This window comes from Drosophila simulans, chromosome 2R (genome assembly GCF_016746395.2).
Source record: "Drosophila simulans strain w501 chromosome 2R, Prin_Dsim_3.1, whole genome shotgun sequence".
NCBI lineage: Eukaryota > Metazoa > Arthropoda > Insecta > Diptera > Drosophilidae > Drosophila > Drosophila simulans.
In genome coordinates, this window is record NC_052521.2 from 14,915,427 (window position 1) to 14,935,082 (window position 19,656).

Here is a 19,656-nt window from a genome sequence, read left to right on the forward strand (position 1 = left end):
GGAGTGCTAGTATTGAATGCTATGCAGTACGGTGTTTTTTAGTAACACCAAGGTATGGCAGCGCCGTAAGTTCCTCTGCACAGAAAAATAAAAACTAATGAATAAAATGAAGCAGAAATAAAGTGCAATAATCTTCCGACAACGAGAGGTTACAAGTGCAATACACCATGGCTGCAAAGTAAGTGAAATTGATAAGGTTTTATAAACAGTGCAAAACTTTACTTCGTTTATGTGCCTGCGTCTGCGAATGCGTGTGTGTGTGTGGGCGGCGCGCTGTGTGTGTGGGGGTATTTTTGTGTTTGTTTTGAGCTGCAGCCTCCGCCCTCGCAGCCACCCACCACCCCCGCGCCCATTAAATTTGCATTCACATACACAGGAAGTGTGATGGAAAGGGGGAAGAGGAAGACCGAGATAAGTATCGATTTCGAGCGGTGAAATTGATAAAATGTCAAAGTTCAAAAGATTGGCAAACCGTTAAAATGAAATTTGATTTTTGATTTGTCTTAAGTGTAGTTCAAGCATAATTTTTAATGGATATTATTAAATTAGGAAAAATCTTCAAATATAAAGATTGAGTTAATACAGAAAGTTCATATATAATGCAAAAGTTTGTCTTAATTAATTAGTTATTGAAAAATTTTTATTATTTAAATGTAAATATTCTATAACCATACATATTCTTATAAATAAATTAAATATAATATAAACAATTGCTTGAGACAATTTTTTAATTACCTAAAAGTTCCTTAATTTATTGGTAAACAATTATATATATTTTAAGTTTTATTTTCAGTTAAGTATTTTTCCATTTAAAATTATTTTAAGAAAATTCTTAGAAATCATTTCTTACAAATCACAATTGTACCATGTCTTAAAGGTCAAAACCCTATTAGTCATATACCGGGGCAGACTTTTTAGAACTGTAAAAATCTCACGTAGAAAGAATTAAAATTTGACTTGGGAACTCCCCAAGAAATTTTCATTGGCCAGGTGTTTAATGTAGTCACAAGTTCATCATGACAGAATGATTTTGCATTGGGCATGACGTGTGGAGATTGATTTGAACCAAGTTAATTGTCGCAGTGAAGGCTACCGAACGCTTTTGCTAGATGAGTCGATTTTATTGTGTCCCTTTTTCAATTGCCTTATAAGATGGGAATTTTGCAATTATTTGAATTAGTAGGTGTACTGAAGTGTTTCTCGCGAAGCAGATGTGTGATTTTTTTGTATCTTCATCGTAAAAATCAAAACTCGTTTGCTACTTATGTCAACCAGCCTTCGTTTTGGGCTCAAAACTGACCAGCAGTTCAGATATTCAGATAGTTTTTGTTCAACCACAGACAGGTCATCATGTCTCGCGATTTTTGCGCGGTAGGTAGTGTATTCGCATATGCAAATCAAAGTTTAAGCAAACCATAATCATATTTAGCTGTTGGCGATTCTCATCTTCTCTGCGGTCAACGCGGCACCGCAAACTTCACCAACTATCGTTCCGCAAATCCGCACAAATGGCTTTCAACTTGAGCCCCTCAATCAAGAATACTTTCTCAGGTAGCTAATCAAAGTCCAGAGACAGAAACCCTTTACTTAGTTAGTTCTGAATCTCTAGAATCGAACATCCGGGTGGCACTATTCGCCAGGAATCCGTGAGTCAGAATGAAGACGGGCACCTGCAGGTCAAAGGTGTGATTAACCAGCCCTTCGAGGATCAGGATGCCAATCTTATTGTCACCTACGAGGCTGGTCCGAATGGATATGTTGCCAAATACAGCTTCGGCAAGGGTCCCCCAACGCCTCCACCTGACACCCCACTATTCCTCAGTCCCGGTGCTCTGAAAACTGCAGCTGGATAGGATTGAGGCGTTATATTTAGAAAAGATAAAAACCACAACTTGCCGTAATTTATATTTAACCAATTCTGTATTTATTAGTAGTAATAAGCAAGTAATAATCACTTAGTTTCACTAGTTTATATAAATTAATAAACTGGCTGGGCTATCTTAACCATAACAAATTGACATATTTATTTTTGTAAATTGGCTAAGCCCTATTATAGAAACTTATTAGGTGACTTTCTTTCTTGGTCAATGATTCACTGTGGGAAGTTTTATTGTTATGTTATGTGAATCCCTATTGACAGTATTCAAAAATCACACATTTTGAATGTGTTTATGATATTAATGATTCCAGTTTTGGACTTGGTTTAGGTTAGTGTGTTTTTGTTAGCTGTTTGCTGTCAGCTAGCTAAAAACATCAGTCGCTAACCAAAAGCCAAAAGATCATCATGGCTAACTTATTGTTAAGCTCAGTGAGTTTTTCTCAATAGTTTGCCAGCCAATCGTTGTATAATATTTGCTACAGGTGTTTTTGGTTCTGTTTCTGAGTCTGGTGAATTCGGCGCCCACAACTTCAGTTACTAAATTCGTGCCGCCCATTAACGATAATGGAGTTGTACTAGTGCCATCTGAAAATAATTATTCCCTGAGGTAAAGAAGTAGTGAAGGAAAGATAATCCTGCAAGCTTAACCAAGTGGTTTCCATATTGTAGGATTGATCTCGACGGTTCGTCGCGGGATGAGATTGTTGAGCAGGTTGCACCAGATGAACTTCAAGTTAAGGGCACTTTTAGCCAGCGTTTTCCCGGATCCAAATACCTGCTGGTCACCTACAAAGCTGGTACCGATGGATATTTGGCCAAGTATAGCATATCTAGCCAATCGGATACTGTGAACCAGATTCAACAGTTGCCACCCAATGTGTTGAAAACTGCTGCTGGATAGTGTTGTTATGATAGTTTAAATAAACATAATATAACGCACAATAAAACAGACAAGGTCTTTGTTGTTAAACATCTATAAAATCTGCCGACAGCGTTGTTTATTATATATTTTTGTAGCTATGATTTCTTTTAGATTGCTGAATAATTGGGAGTCTTATCAATGATATTTGAAAATCATTTGCCTCCCAACGCATTTGTAATTGAATTCGTTACCCTCTAAAACTGTAATCGATACCTTCGTCATTGAACTGGTCACCACATGGATGAATACATTATACGAGAGCATAGTGTTTGTACACCCGCTCAACCGCAATGATGGAAACACTCGGAAGCTTTCACCTCACTTCTCACCTGCTGGTTCACCTAGGCGTGAGCGGAATTCTGATCACGCACTCGTATCACAGTTGGTCGTATCAGGCAGCTGTGCCACATCGGAATCAGACAGTTGGCATTGTACGGCGCTATTGGCTTGTTGACTTATCAGTATCGTTGGTCGTTAAATGTGATAAGGAGCCACGATGCAGCGCTAGACTTGGAAGCACCGAAATCCACTAGATTTCAGGAGCCATGTTTCGGGATTGGCGCAAAACCAGGCACAAGCGATGGCACAAGGTGCAGCAGAAGCAGCAGACCGCCGTCCTCACCAAAAGGTTGCTCATTTAATCCTCAAACTGTGTTTCCAGTGCACAAAAATCCACAATGAATTGCATTAAACAACGCCAAACAAATTGAGATTGCATAAATCCAATTTGTACAATTAACTGTTTGCGAAAACGTTGAGAATGAATTGTATTTGTTTAAAGTGTTTACGTGAATACCGGTTTTGCTACAGCACTTGTTGTATCAATTCTTGAACAAGTTTTAAGATTCAGCTCATATTTTACAAGGGAAAATAGTTGGCACTCTGAATATGGACGTAATTGATCCAAACCCATTCCCTCAACTTTAGAAACTAAAACTTAATAACAATAACCATTAAACTTTTTTAAATTTACAGGGAGACGATGATTGTGTTTGTCTACGACACAGAGTGTCTCACAGACGAGGCGGATGATCCCATATCGGCGGTGCTCTACTTCCACCCAAGCTGGGTGTCCGACTCCCAGAAGGTGGCTCTGTGTGGTCAGCTCATGGGCACGTCGTACTTCCTCAAGGATTGCTTCTTTAATCCCCGCATCTTGGCCCTGCAGAATGGAAAGTTTGTGCTAAAGGAATTCGGCCGTTTTATTCTGGTAAATCTCATCAAATAATTCTACTTTTCTTTTATTAATTCGATGGAGTATTTTGTTTTTCAGGCAATTGGCACTGATCGAAATATTGGAGACCAACTGTTGGAACATCGCGCTGATCTGCTGAGTTCCCTGCTCAAGTTTTTCCACCGTGATGTGCAGACCTTGTATGCCCAGTATGCTGCACCACCCGCCCTGAACCGTCGGAATCTCAGCGAGAAACTGTACCACATCTTTGAAACATATCTGCCGATGCTGCAGCGCAACGGAAATACATTTCAAAATGTGCCGAGACTGCGAATGCCAAAGGTGAGTGGTTAAAGTAACAAACCGAATTACCTAGATAACCAAGATTCTCTTCCAGACGGCCAGCCATATATTCCTGGAGGCTATACAAACGTTGCAAAGTTGCCAGCAGACAAAGGGAATACTTGGTGGAGCAATTCTGTACCACAACAAGTCAGTTAATCCGGCTAAAGTCTGAACAAATTATTAACTCAAATACTTTGTCTTTTAGGGTGGTTGCCTCGCAACTGAGCGATATGGTGACCAAGCATCTTGTACTCACCGATCCTCTGCACATCCGCACTGCGGCCGAGCAAGTGACCAACCATCCTGAGTTCCACATACCCAACGGCGTTCAGATGCTGGTGGTTTATCTGGAGCATATGCAGTATCGCCAGTTAGCTGGCGAGGCACAGCGCGCCCAGAACCTGCAGATGAACACAGCTCAGCTCACGCAAAATGGGATGCCGTTTCAGTATGCCAAGCGTAAGATAAAGCGGGACAAGTCTCTCATTTTTACCCATATACCCGAGGAGGAGCACGCCCCAGAGCAGCAGGGAGCACTTGAACTACCACCAGCCAGGCCCAAGTCTATGCGACCCACCCACCTGCCGTTGCGCATAAAAAGCATGCAGAGCAAAGAGCTCCCGGAGTCTGGCATTGCTTCAATAAATTTCGACGAAACCGATTCCTATCCGCAGTTCATTGGACGAACCAGCGTTTGCAATACTCCAATGACCGAGAACAAGGTACTGCCGGTGGCCAATGTTATGTCCATTTGCGCCAATCCCGAGGATGAGGGCAAAGAGGAGGATATTCACAATTCCAATGGCAAGACACATTCGCGTCGAAATTCTCTGAAAGTGGATGTAGAGAAGTTCTTTCAAAACTTCATCAGCAATCCAAACAAGCAGCTCACACGACGCAAATCCTCTGCAGACCTGCAGGATGCACTTCGCGCCATCTCCAAGAAACTGAATAACTTTACGCATGGCCTCAAAACCGATGTGAATCGAAATGGAAGCGGTAATGGAGATGCCTCTTCGGATTCGCCGGATTTCATAGAGGACGATGATAAGATTACTTCCCGGACCATCAGCGATCCCACCTATCCGGTATTCAACACTAACGGCCAGCAGATCTCGCGCAGTTTGTTTCAGCAATTCCTGGATCAGTATCGCAAATTGTGGGGTGTGGCTAGTGAACAGGCGCACGAGGATGCCGAGCTAGCCGCTCTGGTGGCCGAGTTCCAGGAGTTTAACGCCGAGATCCAAAAGCTCGACGAGCACATGAGACAGCAAGCAGCGGAAGCATCCTCCGCCGATAGGAATCTCAACGTTTCCGCAGCCAAAACTCCGCTGGACAAGCGATCCATGACGCTGCCATTGAAATCAGCAGGAGAATCTACTTTCGGAGAGCGTGCGTCCGGACGCAGTGGAGCTGGCGGAGTACCACTTACGCCCCTGATGGCCAAACTATCTGTTCTGGCTCTAAGCGAAGCAACGCCCATCGAGATACAAACTCCGCTGACAACCAGTAAGGTTTTCCCACGGCGAAGCTCACTGAAGTGCGAGGATGCAGTGGATGCATTGGCTGCCTTGACCACAGCCCCTGCTCAACCTCCGGGTCCAATTCAACCAGATGGCTTGCAAAGAACTGAACTCTACATATGCGGACAGCAGAATATGACCTTATTATTGCTCATGGAGGAGGGTACTTGTCAACAGCAGCAGGTTGTGCAGAAGATGGTAAGTGGATTGATATTTTTCGTTTATAAATATTGTTAATATATCTTCCAATTAGTTCGACATTTGTGTGGCCAAGTTTCCGCACATGGAATCTCAACTGAATCAGACCTTAAACGTTAATGTGGAGGGCGACAACCGCGACGGCAGCAACTATAGCTTCATGTGCGTGGACTCCAAGTGGGATGTTTTGCAGCGTAATGGCCCCTGGAATCCCCTAGAGCTTAACATCCTCGAGAGCATGCACTCGATACATTCCAGTGGTCATCATCTTACAGATTTGATCTTGAGGTATGTTCTACTATCATAAACATTCTTTGAGTGGTTATGTTAATATTTACATTTATAGATCGCACGACTCCGTTTATTATGGCCATAAGAATGGAAGGACCGAGTTCTTCTACAAGGAGCCTACCCATCAGATCAATGGGATACCACCGCCCTCGGATCCAATAGGCAATATACAATCCCGCGCCAAGTCGCGACTGGAACGTGATCATTCCTACATGCTGTTCTAGGCTGTACAGTGGATCGTATATTATAAACATATTAAATACTCGCATGCTTAGCCAAAAAACAGATAATGTAATCGAGGACACCAGATAGTCTGGTTCCCCGAAGAATAGCCAACTTTATGCCATCCACTGTTATTTCATTTGCGATCTCTGGCTGATTCCCTCGTGAGTCTTCTGTTTTGTAAAGTGGTTAGATAATGATTCCATATCATATACAATGCAAACCAAGGGAACTCAATTTTAAACGATCTAAATTTTACTTCGACTTTTATACAACAAATTTATACGAAACATTGCCGAACTTTTTAACCGCCATTCAATGGACTCACGAAGGAAACCAAAAGAATTTTAGATATGCCGCTTACAGCCAGCGAATAATTAAGCCTTGTTTACATTTTCACTTGATTGATGTAAAGTACAAAAATGTTTTAAGCTTTGTTTACAATGTCCAGCACTGTTGTTTAATTTATAAGCTTGTATCCTATACAATTATTTTAATCATTTTGCATTTGCTTTGACCGAAAGATGCGACATTTTGCACTGATTTCGAGAGCCAAAGAATTTAAATCAAGGGTTTTAATTGTAAATATACATTATACAAAATTAGATTCATTTAAATGGAATAATGTGTAACTAACCTAAATTCACACAGATTCCGTGTTCTGTCCAGTTGCAAACATAAACCTATCTTAGCTGTTTCTCATTATCAAAGATTAAGCGCTTTGTGCCAATTTAAATGCAGGTTAAATGCTAAAATAAACCGTCAAATGTGTAGGAACGTGAGAACGAATGTTTTTAACCATACAAAACAGTTTGAACAGTGCAATAGTGTGGAGGAAAACAACTATTTTGAGAGTTTTGCGTTGACCTAGCTTAAATATACATACATAAATACCTAAACAACATTATTTATATATATATAAATATTCATATATGATACAAAGACCGGTATTGTTTTTGTAGATTTTCAAGAATAAACCGAAAACCGTTGTCAGTGGTTGAGAAATACTTTCGAGTTGAACTTCCTTTAACATAAGATCTAGATAGAGACTAGGGCATTTTCATCACAATCCAAGGAACTCGACCGTAATACTTGTAGTAGTAGTAATCGTAGGCAAGCTTGCCCAGGATGATAAATATGAGGCTGGCCAGCACCCCGTTCAGCCAATCGATGGGATGGATCTGAGTGCTGCCCTCCACGCTTAAATTGCACATCTCCTGGCGACTGAGGGTCAGCACCTTGGCCAGCAGCTGGTCGTCATCCAGGCGGTAGGTGCAGCTCACATTCCAGGCATCCCGCACGATGTCCTTGTACTTGGTCAACAGCTCACGCATTCTGCTGCCAAACTTGCAGGTGCAGTGCCAGGGATTTCGACTTAGCAATAGCAGATTGGCATTCTCGTTGTCAAACAGAGCGTTGTCCAGGGCGTAGACATGAAACTTGCGGAGATTGTTGCCCCGCAGATTTAGCAAGCGGAAGTTCTGCAGCCAGTAAGTGCCCTCCAAGTTGTCCACATTGGATATCTGATTGTTCTCCAGCTGCATATCCACAACGTGGCGATAGTGGGGATTGTCCCGCAGCGGATTTAAGTCACTGATCTGATGACAAATCAAGTAAGTTACGTTTCATTGGGCATATTATAGATCCTACCATATTATCGTTAATAACTAAAGTGGTGGTGTTGTCCGGCAAAAAGTCTGGCAAGCGCTGGAACTGCAAATGGGAACAGTTGACCGTATAGAGCGGTATGTGAGTCTTGGGCAAGATGTGATGCATTAGGCAAGTGCAGTTCCTTAGATCCTCGTGCGATTGGCATTGTCTCCTCAGCTCCTGCAAATAAAAGAAATCAGCTAATCAAAGTGATGCTGGATTGATAAGCAGCTACCCACCAGCTTGTAGTGCATGACCAGGAGCATCTGGCGTTCCTTATACTTTCGATCTGTGCATATTAGTTCGTCGCGATCCACCACCAGGCGTCCCTTTTCCGGCTGCAGCAGCATCCACTTGAAGTTGCGCGTACAGTTCCACGGATTGCCCGCCAAATAGAGTTGCTCGAAATTGCGGGGCAGCAACAGGGGTCCATCCAGTTGGATGAGCTGGTTCCATCGCAGATCTAAGACCTTGAGCGGATGCACCCGTTTGAAGGTGCGGGATGAGATGTACGAGAGATTCGTCCACGAAATGTTGATGGTATGCAGCTCCAACATCTCGGGAAAGTCGAATTTGAATTCGGTGAAGCCACTGTACTCGATGGTCAGTGAGCGAAGGCGGGGCAATTTCTGAAGATCCCTGAAATGATTCAGACCATCCTTTGGCCAGCCGCATAGAAGCATTTCCAGTGCGGGCTGTACTCTGCTCAACTTTCCAGATTGGCTATAATGGGAATATACAAAGATTATAGAGATTAGTAGATCCAGAAAGGGATTGAGTCCAGTTTTTTTACTATCTGATGCGCCACCTATCGGATACGATGGGCACTTGAATTAAATAGATGCCATACTTATGTATATGTCAATTCAAACAAAGATCTAACAATACTCACTTCAGGGCAGCCAGGTTATTCATTCCGCCATAGCACTTAAGAGTTCCGTTCCGGTTCGATCTGGAGCAGTTGCCGCCCGCTGCCTCCGGCGCGGAGGACCAACCGAAGCAGCTGCGCCCAGAATCGGGCATCGGAATGATCTCGGTGGTGATGGTAGTGATGGTTGCTAGCAAAGTGCTCGTCTCATGGCTGTCATCCGCGGCATGGCTCAGCCTAAGTAACAGATAGTTGGTAAGTAAATAAATGTCTATCTCATGATGCTATTTTTGGGCCAGACAGCCCTCAAATTGGTGATAATTTGGCCGCAGTGCGCCTCTCTTTTAGGGCCAACTCGATAAGCAGACGCCAGGTAAGACTTAATTGCTTGGGGAATACACAGATACGCAGATAGAGATACTAACTATTTCATTTCCTTTATATTTTCACCCACATAGCCAGGAAATTTGCTTCATCCAACTTGTTGTGCGTTGATAAATTAAGAAAAGACTGTGATCTATTTTCTCATCCCGCCTTTAAAAATAGCCATGAATCGGTTTTAGGCACTGCAAACTGCTTTTAGCCAACCGACTTGACAAATATATATATATATATAAATATATATATATCTGTAATCTAAACGGTAGCTCAACTCAACTCGCATACGACCTGCGTAGTATGGAAATCTTGTTTGTTTTGTCTATATGGCGGTTCTATTAGCGTACAGAGAACCAAAGTATATCACATGATGTCCATTTAGCACATCTCTAGGTGCTACATTGCGGGTTGACAGCCAGGAGACAAAGTCCGGAATCATTTTCGAGACGGAAGTTAGGTTTTTCACCCAACTCAATTGCTGAAGGTAGAGGTAGGTCGGGGAAAACTTTCGGTAATATATCTATAAGTTTACTTCCGCAACAAATTTTCAATCGTTAATATATCTTCGGGTTTATCATTGAATAAACATTCGGATGCTGCTAGAAAATACATACATCATCTTCTAATATACCCCGGCGCGTTTTCCGAAGGGTACTAAGTGGGCTCTAACTGACAATTAACAACTGGCGTTCAAGGCGTTAAACTCAACAATACACAAAGTGAAATATAATAACACCAAAAATATTTACATAAAAATCCACGAATAAAGGCAGTTCGGTAGCAGCTTTGTTTGATTAGAAGTGGTAACGTTTTTGGGAACAACAAATATTGAAATTCGTGGGCTAAAATTCCGCATATGTGCTTTATAAAGCCAAAATCCTAACTGACAGAATCGACACTCTTTCTCCGAGTGACTTGGACTGTCAATTATCATTAATTAAGTATTATTGCCAAATTGAAAAGGCATACAAAAACAGACGCTCAGACCTGTATTTCAATATTTTCGGAAAAACGAAATTTGTTTTATTTATCCCACGAAGTTTCACTTGGTTCGCTAAAATGTTTACCAAGTGTACAACATGGCGTATGCGTGATTGCGTCTGCGGACAAGTTCAGGCGAATTTTAATTGAAAAGCATGCTTCAAAGCATGCTTTTTCAGTTGACTCTTGTACATGGGACAATTGGCATGCTATTTCATTTAGACAATAAAATCGGCTGGCTAGGAAATTCATTCTTTGCTCGAGAGAGTAGTTTAAAGGTGACACTGAATATAAATTGCAAACATTTCAATTAATTTCCGACTGACAATAAATCCATATAAATCTACTTATGAATCCGTCACGACAGCGACTGTCAATTGGTTCTCGATTCCCATTGAGATTGCCTAATAGTTGCCGCATAATAAATATGATCGAAAAGATGATTTGAGGAAATGTGAGCTAAAAACGTTCATAATATATAGACAGTCGACCCAGATCGGCTTGCATTTTGTTGTTATATATTACTTTGATAAACGAAGACTTTTTATAGTAACGGCGATAAGAATTTTTAAATTTGAGGCAAATATACCTGATTCCCTCCGAAAATTCATGACTGTGATACGCTGCTTGGGGTGAGCGATAAGTGCGGAATGGCTTTTCGCCTCTGTTTTGAATTTTGAGGAAGTTGCTACCTTAGAACTTTATTGCCCTAATTGCCCATGTGCTCGTGGAATATTAAACTTGTTACTCAGAGAAGGAGTATAAAGCTATCATATCTTGTGTAGGAAGTACAAACAATGATAGGGACAACTTTAGCTACGGTTCCAGTGAACTCTGCCATCTACTTCAGTTCGTTTGGTTTGTCTAGTCTTTATATTAACCATAAAACCCAATCAGTTCGGCTAGATTGCATGGGGCCTCGTAAAAGGTTTACCATGGACTATAACCCGCATATGGAGTGGCCCAGAATAGGATTTAGTATGTTTATTAATAAATCAGCTAGTGCTGTAAACATCTGATAACAGCGAACGAATTGCAACTATTACACTGGATTACGCATACGCCGCGTGGTCCACTCGTGTTTTTACCTTATTAAGATCATGCAGAACAGCGAAATGGTTTTCGCTGCTTTTGCCCGTTTTTGAAAAACACCGCTCGCCATATTAATTTTTGGGTTATTTTTAAATATTTATTTTGAGACTGTTTATCCGGCTTGCGTTGTTTTCAATCAGAATATTCCATTGTCACGATCGCGCGCGGGTCGAGCAGTTTGGGCAATTGCGATCGAATTGTTTTGGCTCTGCCATTGGCTCTATGCTAAAAACATAATCAAAAAATTCGTTTTTTTCCGCGATCCGCCGTTTAATGACCACGCATCCGCGTATCTATCCGCACTGTGCTACTTTTCTCGCGTTTGAAGTTCAAATGCGGCGCGAACGCGAAACGCTGGTGCTTTTGCTGTTTTTTTTTTTACTTTAGCCGCTCCGCGGGTAATACTTTTTGACGTCCGAGATCTCCAACGGCAAATCAGCTGGCAGCGAGAGCGATATAGACTTATCAATAGCCCTCTCCACGCTTTTTGGGGGCTCGTTTCGGTTGGAACAGCTGTTGAGTTCCCCTGGCAACGGATGAATGAAGGGTGTGGTGGGGTTGTCTGATTTACGATCAGTGTCAGGGTCAATTCTGCTCGCATTTATTGATTTACACACTGGCGATCCATTCTGTCAAGCGGCGAGGTGAATCATCTCTATCTACTGCTTGGTTCATTGGCATACAAATGACTTATAATTTGGTCGGCAACAAATCAGAACATTTTAATGGCCCTCGGATGCCGAATAAAAGTAATTAAAAATCATATGACATAGGTACATTTCAAATATGTTTAATCGTTTGAATTTGTACACCAACATTGTTTTGTATTTCTACACCAAAATTGTTTGTATTTGTACACCAAAATATACATTTAGATGTGAGCTAAACTAGGGAATATAGTTAACACAAACCGTTCACTAGGATGTCTGTGCAACGCATATAAGTTTGACTAAAAAATTGCGTGGTCTAGTTTGTAACAATTATTTGGTTTCGAGTTTCCAGCTAGGTGCTTGTGCATTGTACTTTTAAACGCTGCAGGCAGTTACTAGAGCTCTGAGCTTCTTTGGACCGTAGAAATGCATCGACAATGATATATATATATGTATGTATATGTATATACACAAATATGCGTACGTTAATAAGATATTGCCTATGAAACTTTTTAAGCTTGCCGCGAGGCCTTGAAGGTACTATTTTAGCCTGCATTCTGTCACATCGATTTTCCTAGGTTTTAGTTAAATTCTCAATCTATATCGCCATCATTTGCCTCTTTGGCAGCTTCCCCCGCCGTCGCATTTGCGCCACCACTTGTGTTGTGAATCTTCTCATTGGTCTCGGCCTGCTTTTGACGCTCGTAGGCGCGAACATCCTCCAGGGTCATGCCATGCCATTCGTCCACCCATGCGAAAGCCTGCCGGTGTCCCAGTAGTAGAATCTCCCGAATTCCGCGCTGAATGAAGTCCTCCACTTTGGTCTGCAGACCCCATACCTCAAAGCTGGCGTGGACCACCTTGTAGGAGCACATAATGGGCTTGTCCGTTTCCCGCCATCCTTCAATCAGTGGACCACGGCCTAAGGACAAAATATATTTGAATACTTTGCACTGATTAAATCTACCGCATGATCACGTTACCTGTCTTTTCCGATTTGAAGAACTTGGGATCTTCTTCCTTCTTATAATGCTTGGCACTGACCTCATCAAACGCTATGTCCAAATGATCCACAGTTCGAACTTTGAGCTCATCTTCAGTAAGATCCAGACACTGTCAATCAAAATGACATTATTTCTCAATGTTAAGTTTGACCTTTAAGTTACAATTACGTTTTCTGTGCTGCCATTATTGTCCTCGTACTTGGTTTTGATGAGCACATTTAGTTTGGGTATAAAGGAACACTGTCAAGAAATAATTGGTTAGCAAACGCCGATCAAAACAGAGTTCATGCAATTACCGTGTATTCTAGTGAAAGTTCCATCCAATTTGAGACCCAATTACAGCACATGAAAATATGACAGATATAAAAAAATCAATAAGCCAGCCAATTAATATTTTGGATGGAAGTACTTAAAAATTCAATGGCAATGGAGCTGGTAATAAGAGTCAATTAAGCCAATGGATCAGTTATTAAGTCCTTAACTACATAAGAATACTATATTTAACCAAAAAACACAAGCACATTAAGACTTATCAAAAGATTTAAAGGCCTTTGGTACGAAGTCCCAAATAAACGTTAAAAATAATCCCTATAATATGAATGAAAAAAGTTAGTTCGACATACAGAGATTATATCAAAATCGTCGCCTTTAAAACCAATTCGTTTTGCAGGTAATCTCCAATAGCAAATTAGGGTAAACAAAACAAGTTGGTAATGGATTTCCCCCTCGAAGTCAACGACCTGCTGGAATAACAATCCCCAATCGAGTGCATAGCATTTAATCGGATGCATTGAGCACCGTGTAATCCGATTTTATCAACATATGCGCTGGGAATACAGGCAGTTGCCAACAAATGCCGTACGGAGATTGGAGCAGCTGGCCATGAAGTGCCCTCCTCTAGCCCCATCCAAACCACATCGGTGACGTACTGGGTGCGTAAACAGGTGTGAGTTTAATGGAGCGCGCTTATCGGCAGACGTACCCCCACCATATTGGTAATGGTCTAGTGATAAGGCGGAATTCTTGCTGGCCCCCAAAAATCACACGATGTTCCTAGAACGCTTGCCATATGGCTATGGTAAGATGGCAGGAGGGCAAGCCCGCCTCCGGAATACACAATTAGACTAAAAATAGACTGGGATGCGCAGTAGGTGGTGGTGGGTTACTGTCACTCCTCACCTGTTAGCGTGTACGGATAGTAGTTCCATGATTTCTCTATCACATAGAAGACTCGGGGGCAAATGGCCTGGATCCAGTAGGGCAGTCGGCTGTAATGGATGTCATTTGTAGTCGGATATTCTACAACAAAGTAGCACCTCTAGAGATTCCCACCTGGACAAGTGAATGTGCTTCTCCGTGTACTGGCCCTTGCCGTGAACGGGATCCTCGCAGGGCTTGTTCTCCACCACCTCAACGCCCTCGCCCTCCTCCGATTGCTCCAGACTGTGGCGCGCTATCATATAAAGCTGCCCGATCTTGTACTGCAAAGTGATGAGAGAAAAACTTTATTTCGAACAATATTATGAAGGTAAAGTACAAGTGGCCACACACCTCCTCCACCGTAAGCGGCATGCATACGCGATACTCCTTGGTCAGCACCATTTCTTTGGCGGTTTTGGATGCCGGAGAAAATACAAATCAAAACTTTGAACGTTACGCAAAGAGACACACGCGACGCAACGGTAAGCAACAACAAATACGCAGTGTGGCCAGACAGCAGCTGTTTAAATAGATTTCGGGACTTGGATAGAGCGCGCGGAGAGTTGGAGCACTTCGATGAAATATCAGCAGTGTTAAGAACCATTGACAAATATATCGATAAGACCGTAACAATAATTTAATAATTTAATTAAATAAATTCATATAATAATGACGATAATTTTGGTATCGAGGTGAAATAAAACATTTGAATCGTAGGGGCAGTAAAATAAACAGCAACAAAATAATGCATTGTAAGCTGTGTATAAGTATAAACTTCTAAGTGTAAGCGGTGTATAAATATAAAAAACTAAGTGTAAGCGGCGTATAAATATATATAAATAGTCTTAAAATAACCAATAGTGTGATCGAGATCGAGGAGTTTGGAATCGAGAGCTTGAAATAGAAACAAAGTGAATAAAAGAACTTATAAAGATTGTTACAGCATAAAATATTTTAATACGCACCAACTTTAAAAATGATACTATCTATTTAAATTTAATATATGAAACATAATATATATATAATATTTTTATAAGATTCAAATTTAATAGGGATTCTATTTTATAAGTTCAATAATCTTATTGTTATGAGCCCATTTACTTATATTTAAAATGCCGAACCTGTAAATAATGATTAATAAAAAAACAAGTTATTCACACTTTCCGTGGCTCAAGGTTTTTGGAACTACCCTCTATAACTATCGATTACAGGCTCGATAAATTAAATATCTTTACAGAATCGTAGTACGGTCACATCGCCACGTGCATTCTTCCACTTCTTTTTTTCGTTCAAAATGGACGGTCGCGTTTTCTGCGTGGATTCTCAGCTAAAATTTAACAAAAGGGTAAGCTAAAGTTGTGTTAAAGTGTATAAAATAGGCAGGCTTACATGATGATAATATTCGTACCGCCCCAGTCTGAAGAGACGTGTTGATTGGTTATTTATACTGATAGAAAAAACCCACAAGTTGCCGACAGATCGATCTAGTGATAAACTTGCAATATACTCATATTGTTCTTTAATTTACAGGATGATGTGCGGTAGCAGGAAATGTAACTGCAAATAACTATGGAAAAAAACAGTTTTCATGGCATTCTGCCAAATTTGTCCACACGTGTCCCAAAAGTAAGGTTAGTTTTGACTTAAAATTATTTGAACTTCACTTAACAATAGTTTGCAATAGAATAGCCGGATGCTCCTTTTAAAATCTACCGGTACAGTATCCCAGAAACATGCGAAACAGAAATATTCTTTGGTTGCATGAACTTCCACGTGGTTGTTATTTCGAATCCCAAAGATTTAACTCTTAAGAAGTGGAGTTTCCGATAGTACTGTACTACTTGACTAAGCATGTTCATATTGTAAACTATTGTTGCTTGAAATCTTCCATATTTCAATGATGAAACATTTACCCAGCTCGCTTTGATATTCAATGAAGAGAACTGTTCCATATCCAACGCAAAAATTAACTGCTGATTTGACTCTTGCAACCAGCTAAGCGGTATTTGTTAATATATATATTAAGAAGGTTGTGTTTCTATTTGCAGATGGTCTATTTGAAAGTGGATTGAAAGAGATTTCTCATGTGACAAAGGTGGGTTTTTCATACATTTAAATGGTATAGAACTCGTAAATGATGATTTATTATTATTTGCTACTCTTGAAGGTCATTGATGAATACTTTCACCTTATAACCTGATGTAAAATTCTAATAATGAAAATCTCATGAAGAATTTATTTATTTAATGTGTTAAAATATTTTAATTATGTGTTTGCAGATAGACGGAACGATTATAAGACAAAATAAGTGCTTTTGTGTCTGACTCGTTTTTTCGTCAGATTAATTCCGGAGAAATAAAAATGTTCAGGTAATAACATTATTATATTATTTGTAATACATATTTAGTATGATGAAACATTTACCCAGCTCGCTTTGATATTCTATGAAGAGAACTGTTCCATATCCAACGCAAAAATAACTTGCTGACTTCAATTATAATAGATTAGATCGAACAAATTGTTTTACATAAATTTTAACGGTTAAAATATTTAAATTTATTTCTAGAATTAAATTCAGAGGTCTTGGACGGACTGCTTAAGAATAATGAGAAAATAAGGTAATTAAAAGTATAGTTTTTAAACTAGCACTTATATATTTGTATGATGAAACATTTACCCAGCTCGCTTTGATTTCTATGAAGAAAACTGTTCCTATCCAACGCAAAAATTATCTTGCTGACTTTTATCATACGCTTATAAATGTGATTTTTCCTTAACCCCTATTATAAAGATTTTTTTCTCTTAATATATTTACAGAAAATGGTTGACACGAATCATAATTGTTCTCCAATAAATAAAATATGCAATCCACTGACACATATGGATCTCTTCTCAGGTGTGTAATAAATTCTTATAAGTTAACTAACCAAACGTGAAAATGATGATTAATTATTATTTGCTACTCTTGAAGAGCTTTGATGAATACTTACACCTTAGAAACTGAGTCAATTATATATCAACAAGTGTTAAATCATCACAAATTTACACATTCCGTACTAACTTATTATTATTCGATTTATCTTATATTTATAGAACAATGGAACACAGAAATGCGGTCAAGTTTGGAAATATGAGGTAATTTTAAATAAGATTTAAGAACATTTTAAAAACGTATGATGAAACATTTACCCAGCTCGCTTTGATAAACAATGAAGAGAACTGTTCCATATCCAACGCAAAACTAAAATGCTGACTTAAATCATGCAAGAATTATGTTTAACCTTTACGAATATGTTTTTAAAAATCTTTCTTTTATCTTTACAGAAATCTATTTTGAAGTTCATTCGTTGCTTTGCGCATGGAATCTGGGTTCTGGACTTTTTAGTTAAACGGTATGTAATTTTCTCTATTATAATAATAATATAGTTTTTCTGTGATGTCAAACCAATAGACAAGCATATAACCGAACAATCATGTTGATTTTCACCCGACTGAGCCAAAAATAACAAACTCTACCATTAAAACAATTTGGTGAATTTAAGTTAAAACGTGTTGCTTTATTTTACAGGCAACGCAGGAAGAAAAGCGCTGATATTGAAGGAATAAAATATAAAAATGGTAAGAATATAACTAACAAAAGACTTTCATATGGGCAATGATGAACACTTTATTTAAGCCAAACAGTTATCCCTGTCATAAGAATAATTGATGATAAAAGTTGCTGATTCATATATGAAACTCTACTCATTAGTACTTTCTTATATTCGACTGATAATAATTAATGTTTTTTATTGTTACAGGTATCTGCGCGCTATATAAATCAAGCTGCGAAGGAATTTTTGTGATTAATGAAGGTTAGTTTTCCTACCTTTTGCTGCCTATAAAAATATTGCCTTTGTGATGAACATCTTTTTAAAGCCAAACAGTTATCCCTGTCATAAGAATAATTGATGATACAATAATCTGACACATTATCTTTTTAAATCTTCGACTATATGTCTAACATCTTACTAATAATATTGTTTTTAATATTTCAGATTCGCTGATGCAAAAATTTTACAAAATAATACCCGATTGATGGCTTAAAATCTAAAGGTAGGTCAACTTTCAAATACTATTTTTGACGCACCATTTAATTTTTATGATGATTTCGTATACCGCCCCAGTCGGAGAAATGATGTCGATTGGAATAATTTACTGATACCTCAGATTCCTTATAACTAAGGAGAATGTTGTGACCCTTCTTTTCATTAAAAGTGTTTGTTTTTTTAAACTTACAGGTCTTCATAATGTGCAGTACCCAAGATGGTTTGGATTATAATATGTATTTCCCAGGTAGGTCTATCACTAAAAATATGTAAAGTTATGTAGATATTATGATGACTATAGGATACCGCCCCAGTCGGAGAAATTATGTCGATTGGAATAATTTACTGATACCTCATATTACTTATCTGAGGAAAATATTGTGACCCTCCTTTTTATTAAATATGTTTTTTTTTTTTAATTTACAGGTTTTCATAATATGCAGTACACAAGATGGTGTGGAGTATATGTATTTCCAAGGTAGGTCTATCACTAAAAGTATGTAAAGTTATGTAGATATTATGATGACTTAAGGATACCGCCCCAGTCGGAGAAATTATGTCGATTGGTTAAACATGCTGACTAATCAATGCTTTTCATTTAAGTCACTTAGTAAAAGCGTTTATTAAGACAGTGTTTTCATTTTTCTTACAGATGTCTGAAGATTTTCATGGAAAAAGGCTGTTTACCCCCTGCAACATTACTAAGGTGTGTATTGAAAAATGAATTCCTAAAATTTACCTACCTTTTTTCTGATGACAAACAACAATAGACAAGCATATACCTGAATTCACGTGTGTTGCTACCATTTTTGACTGAACTAGACAAATATTTGTAGTTTTGTGGAACCAAATTGCATAAACCAAAATTAATCAAAACGTTTTCTTTTTATGCTTGAACTTAAGCGGTCTTTTTGAATGGTTAAATCCTTATGAAGGCAGTAATATTAAGGTATGTAATTGAATAATAGACAGTAGATATTATGATGTGATGAACACCTTATTTAAGCCAAACAGTTATCCCTGTCATAAGAATAATTGATGATATATTCAGCTGACAAAATAACTCGTTTCGTTATTGTTAATAAATCGCCATTTGTTTTAAATCCACATTGTTGTTATTCCTTTTAGGTAATACCTGTCATCTGGCCTTGTGATTCAGCTGAACTTTTGTGGTAAGTATTTGTTTTTAAT

General features: G+C 39.2%; 5 protein-coding genes and 3 non-coding genes across 10 annotated transcripts; 6 read left to right on the forward strand and 2 right to left on the reverse strand.

Annotated features, from left to right (window-relative positions):
* Positions 1-10: 10 nt before the first annotated feature.
* Positions 11-7,561, forward strand: LOC6734967. 2 transcript variants are annotated; one of them, XM_016168350.2, is made up of 7 exons: positions 11-178; positions 3,777-4,011; positions 4,075-4,317; positions 4,373-4,467; positions 4,526-6,041; positions 6,097-6,329; positions 6,388-7,561. In XM_016168350.2, the coding sequence occupies exons 1-7, from the start codon at positions 168-170 to the stop codon at positions 6,554-6,556; spliced, it is 2,502 nt and encodes an 833-aa protein (XP_016028266.1). In that variant the 5' UTR covers positions 11-167; the 3' UTR covers positions 6,557-7,561. The 2 variants fall into 2 exon arrangements, with proteins under 2 accessions (XP_016028266.1, XP_002081961.1); XM_002081925.4 differs by lacking the exon at positions 11-178 and adding an exon at positions 3,266-3,429.
* On the forward strand, positions 1,215-1,968 carry LOC27208894. Its single transcript, XM_016184439.3, has 3 exons — positions 1,215-1,371; positions 1,430-1,551; positions 1,610-1,968. Exons 1-3 carry the CDS (start codon positions 1,351-1,353, stop codon positions 1,851-1,853), a joined length of 387 nt encoding a protein of 128 aa, XP_016028267.1. The 5' UTR covers positions 1,215-1,350; the 3' UTR covers positions 1,854-1,968.
* LOC6734966 lies at positions 2,185-2,854 on the forward strand. Its single transcript, XM_016168348.3, has 3 exons — positions 2,185-2,308; positions 2,362-2,486; positions 2,549-2,854. Exons 1-3 carry the CDS (start codon positions 2,285-2,287, stop codon positions 2,778-2,780), a joined length of 381 nt encoding a protein of 126 aa, XP_016028268.1. The 5' UTR covers positions 2,185-2,284; the 3' UTR covers positions 2,781-2,854.
* Positions 7,562-7,592: 31 nt separating the features above from the next.
* Positions 7,593-11,894, reverse strand: LOC6734969 (protein singed wings 2). Of its 2 annotated transcripts, none has more exons than XM_002081927.4 (5): positions 11,520-11,894; positions 9,097-9,309; positions 8,444-8,927; positions 8,205-8,384; positions 7,593-8,152 (listed from the first exon to the last, which is right to left on the reverse strand). In XM_002081927.4, exons 1-5 carry the CDS (start codon positions 11,591-11,593, stop codon positions 7,604-7,606), a joined length of 1,500 nt encoding a protein of 499 aa, XP_002081963.2. In that variant the 5' UTR covers positions 11,594-11,894; the 3' UTR covers positions 7,593-7,603. The 2 variants fall into 2 exon arrangements, with proteins under 2 accessions (XP_002081963.2, XP_039147760.1); XM_039291826.2 differs by lacking the exon at positions 11,520-11,894 and adding an exon at positions 9,498-9,574.
* Positions 11,895-12,297: 403 nt separating this feature from the next.
* On the reverse strand, positions 12,298-14,913 carry LOC6734970 (cytoplasmic phosphatidylinositol transfer protein 1). Its single transcript, XM_016181682.3, has 7 exons — positions 14,729-14,913; positions 14,510-14,658; positions 14,357-14,445; positions 13,474-13,481; positions 13,346-13,417; positions 13,157-13,286; positions 12,298-13,095 (listed from the first exon to the last, which is right to left on the reverse strand). Exons 1-7 carry the CDS (start codon positions 14,777-14,779, stop codon positions 12,767-12,769), a joined length of 828 nt encoding a protein of 275 aa, XP_016028269.1. The 5' UTR covers positions 14,780-14,913; the 3' UTR covers positions 12,298-12,766.
* A 3,110-nt stretch (positions 14,914-18,023) lies between these two features.
* On the forward strand, positions 18,024-18,109 carry LOC120284515. Its single transcript, XR_005543793.1, has one exon. It is a non-coding gene; the product is annotated as a small nucleolar RNA R38 (small nucleolar RNA).
* A 161-nt stretch (positions 18,110-18,270) lies between these two features.
* Positions 18,271-18,351, forward strand: LOC120284517. Its single transcript, XR_005543795.1, has one exon. It is a non-coding gene; the product is annotated as a small nucleolar RNA R38 (small nucleolar RNA).
* Positions 18,352-19,441: 1,090 nt separating this feature from the next.
* LOC120284516 lies at positions 19,442-19,527 on the forward strand. The gene has a single exon (XR_005543794.1). It is a non-coding gene; the product is annotated as a small nucleolar RNA R38 (small nucleolar RNA).
* Positions 19,528-19,656: the final 129 nt, after the last annotated feature.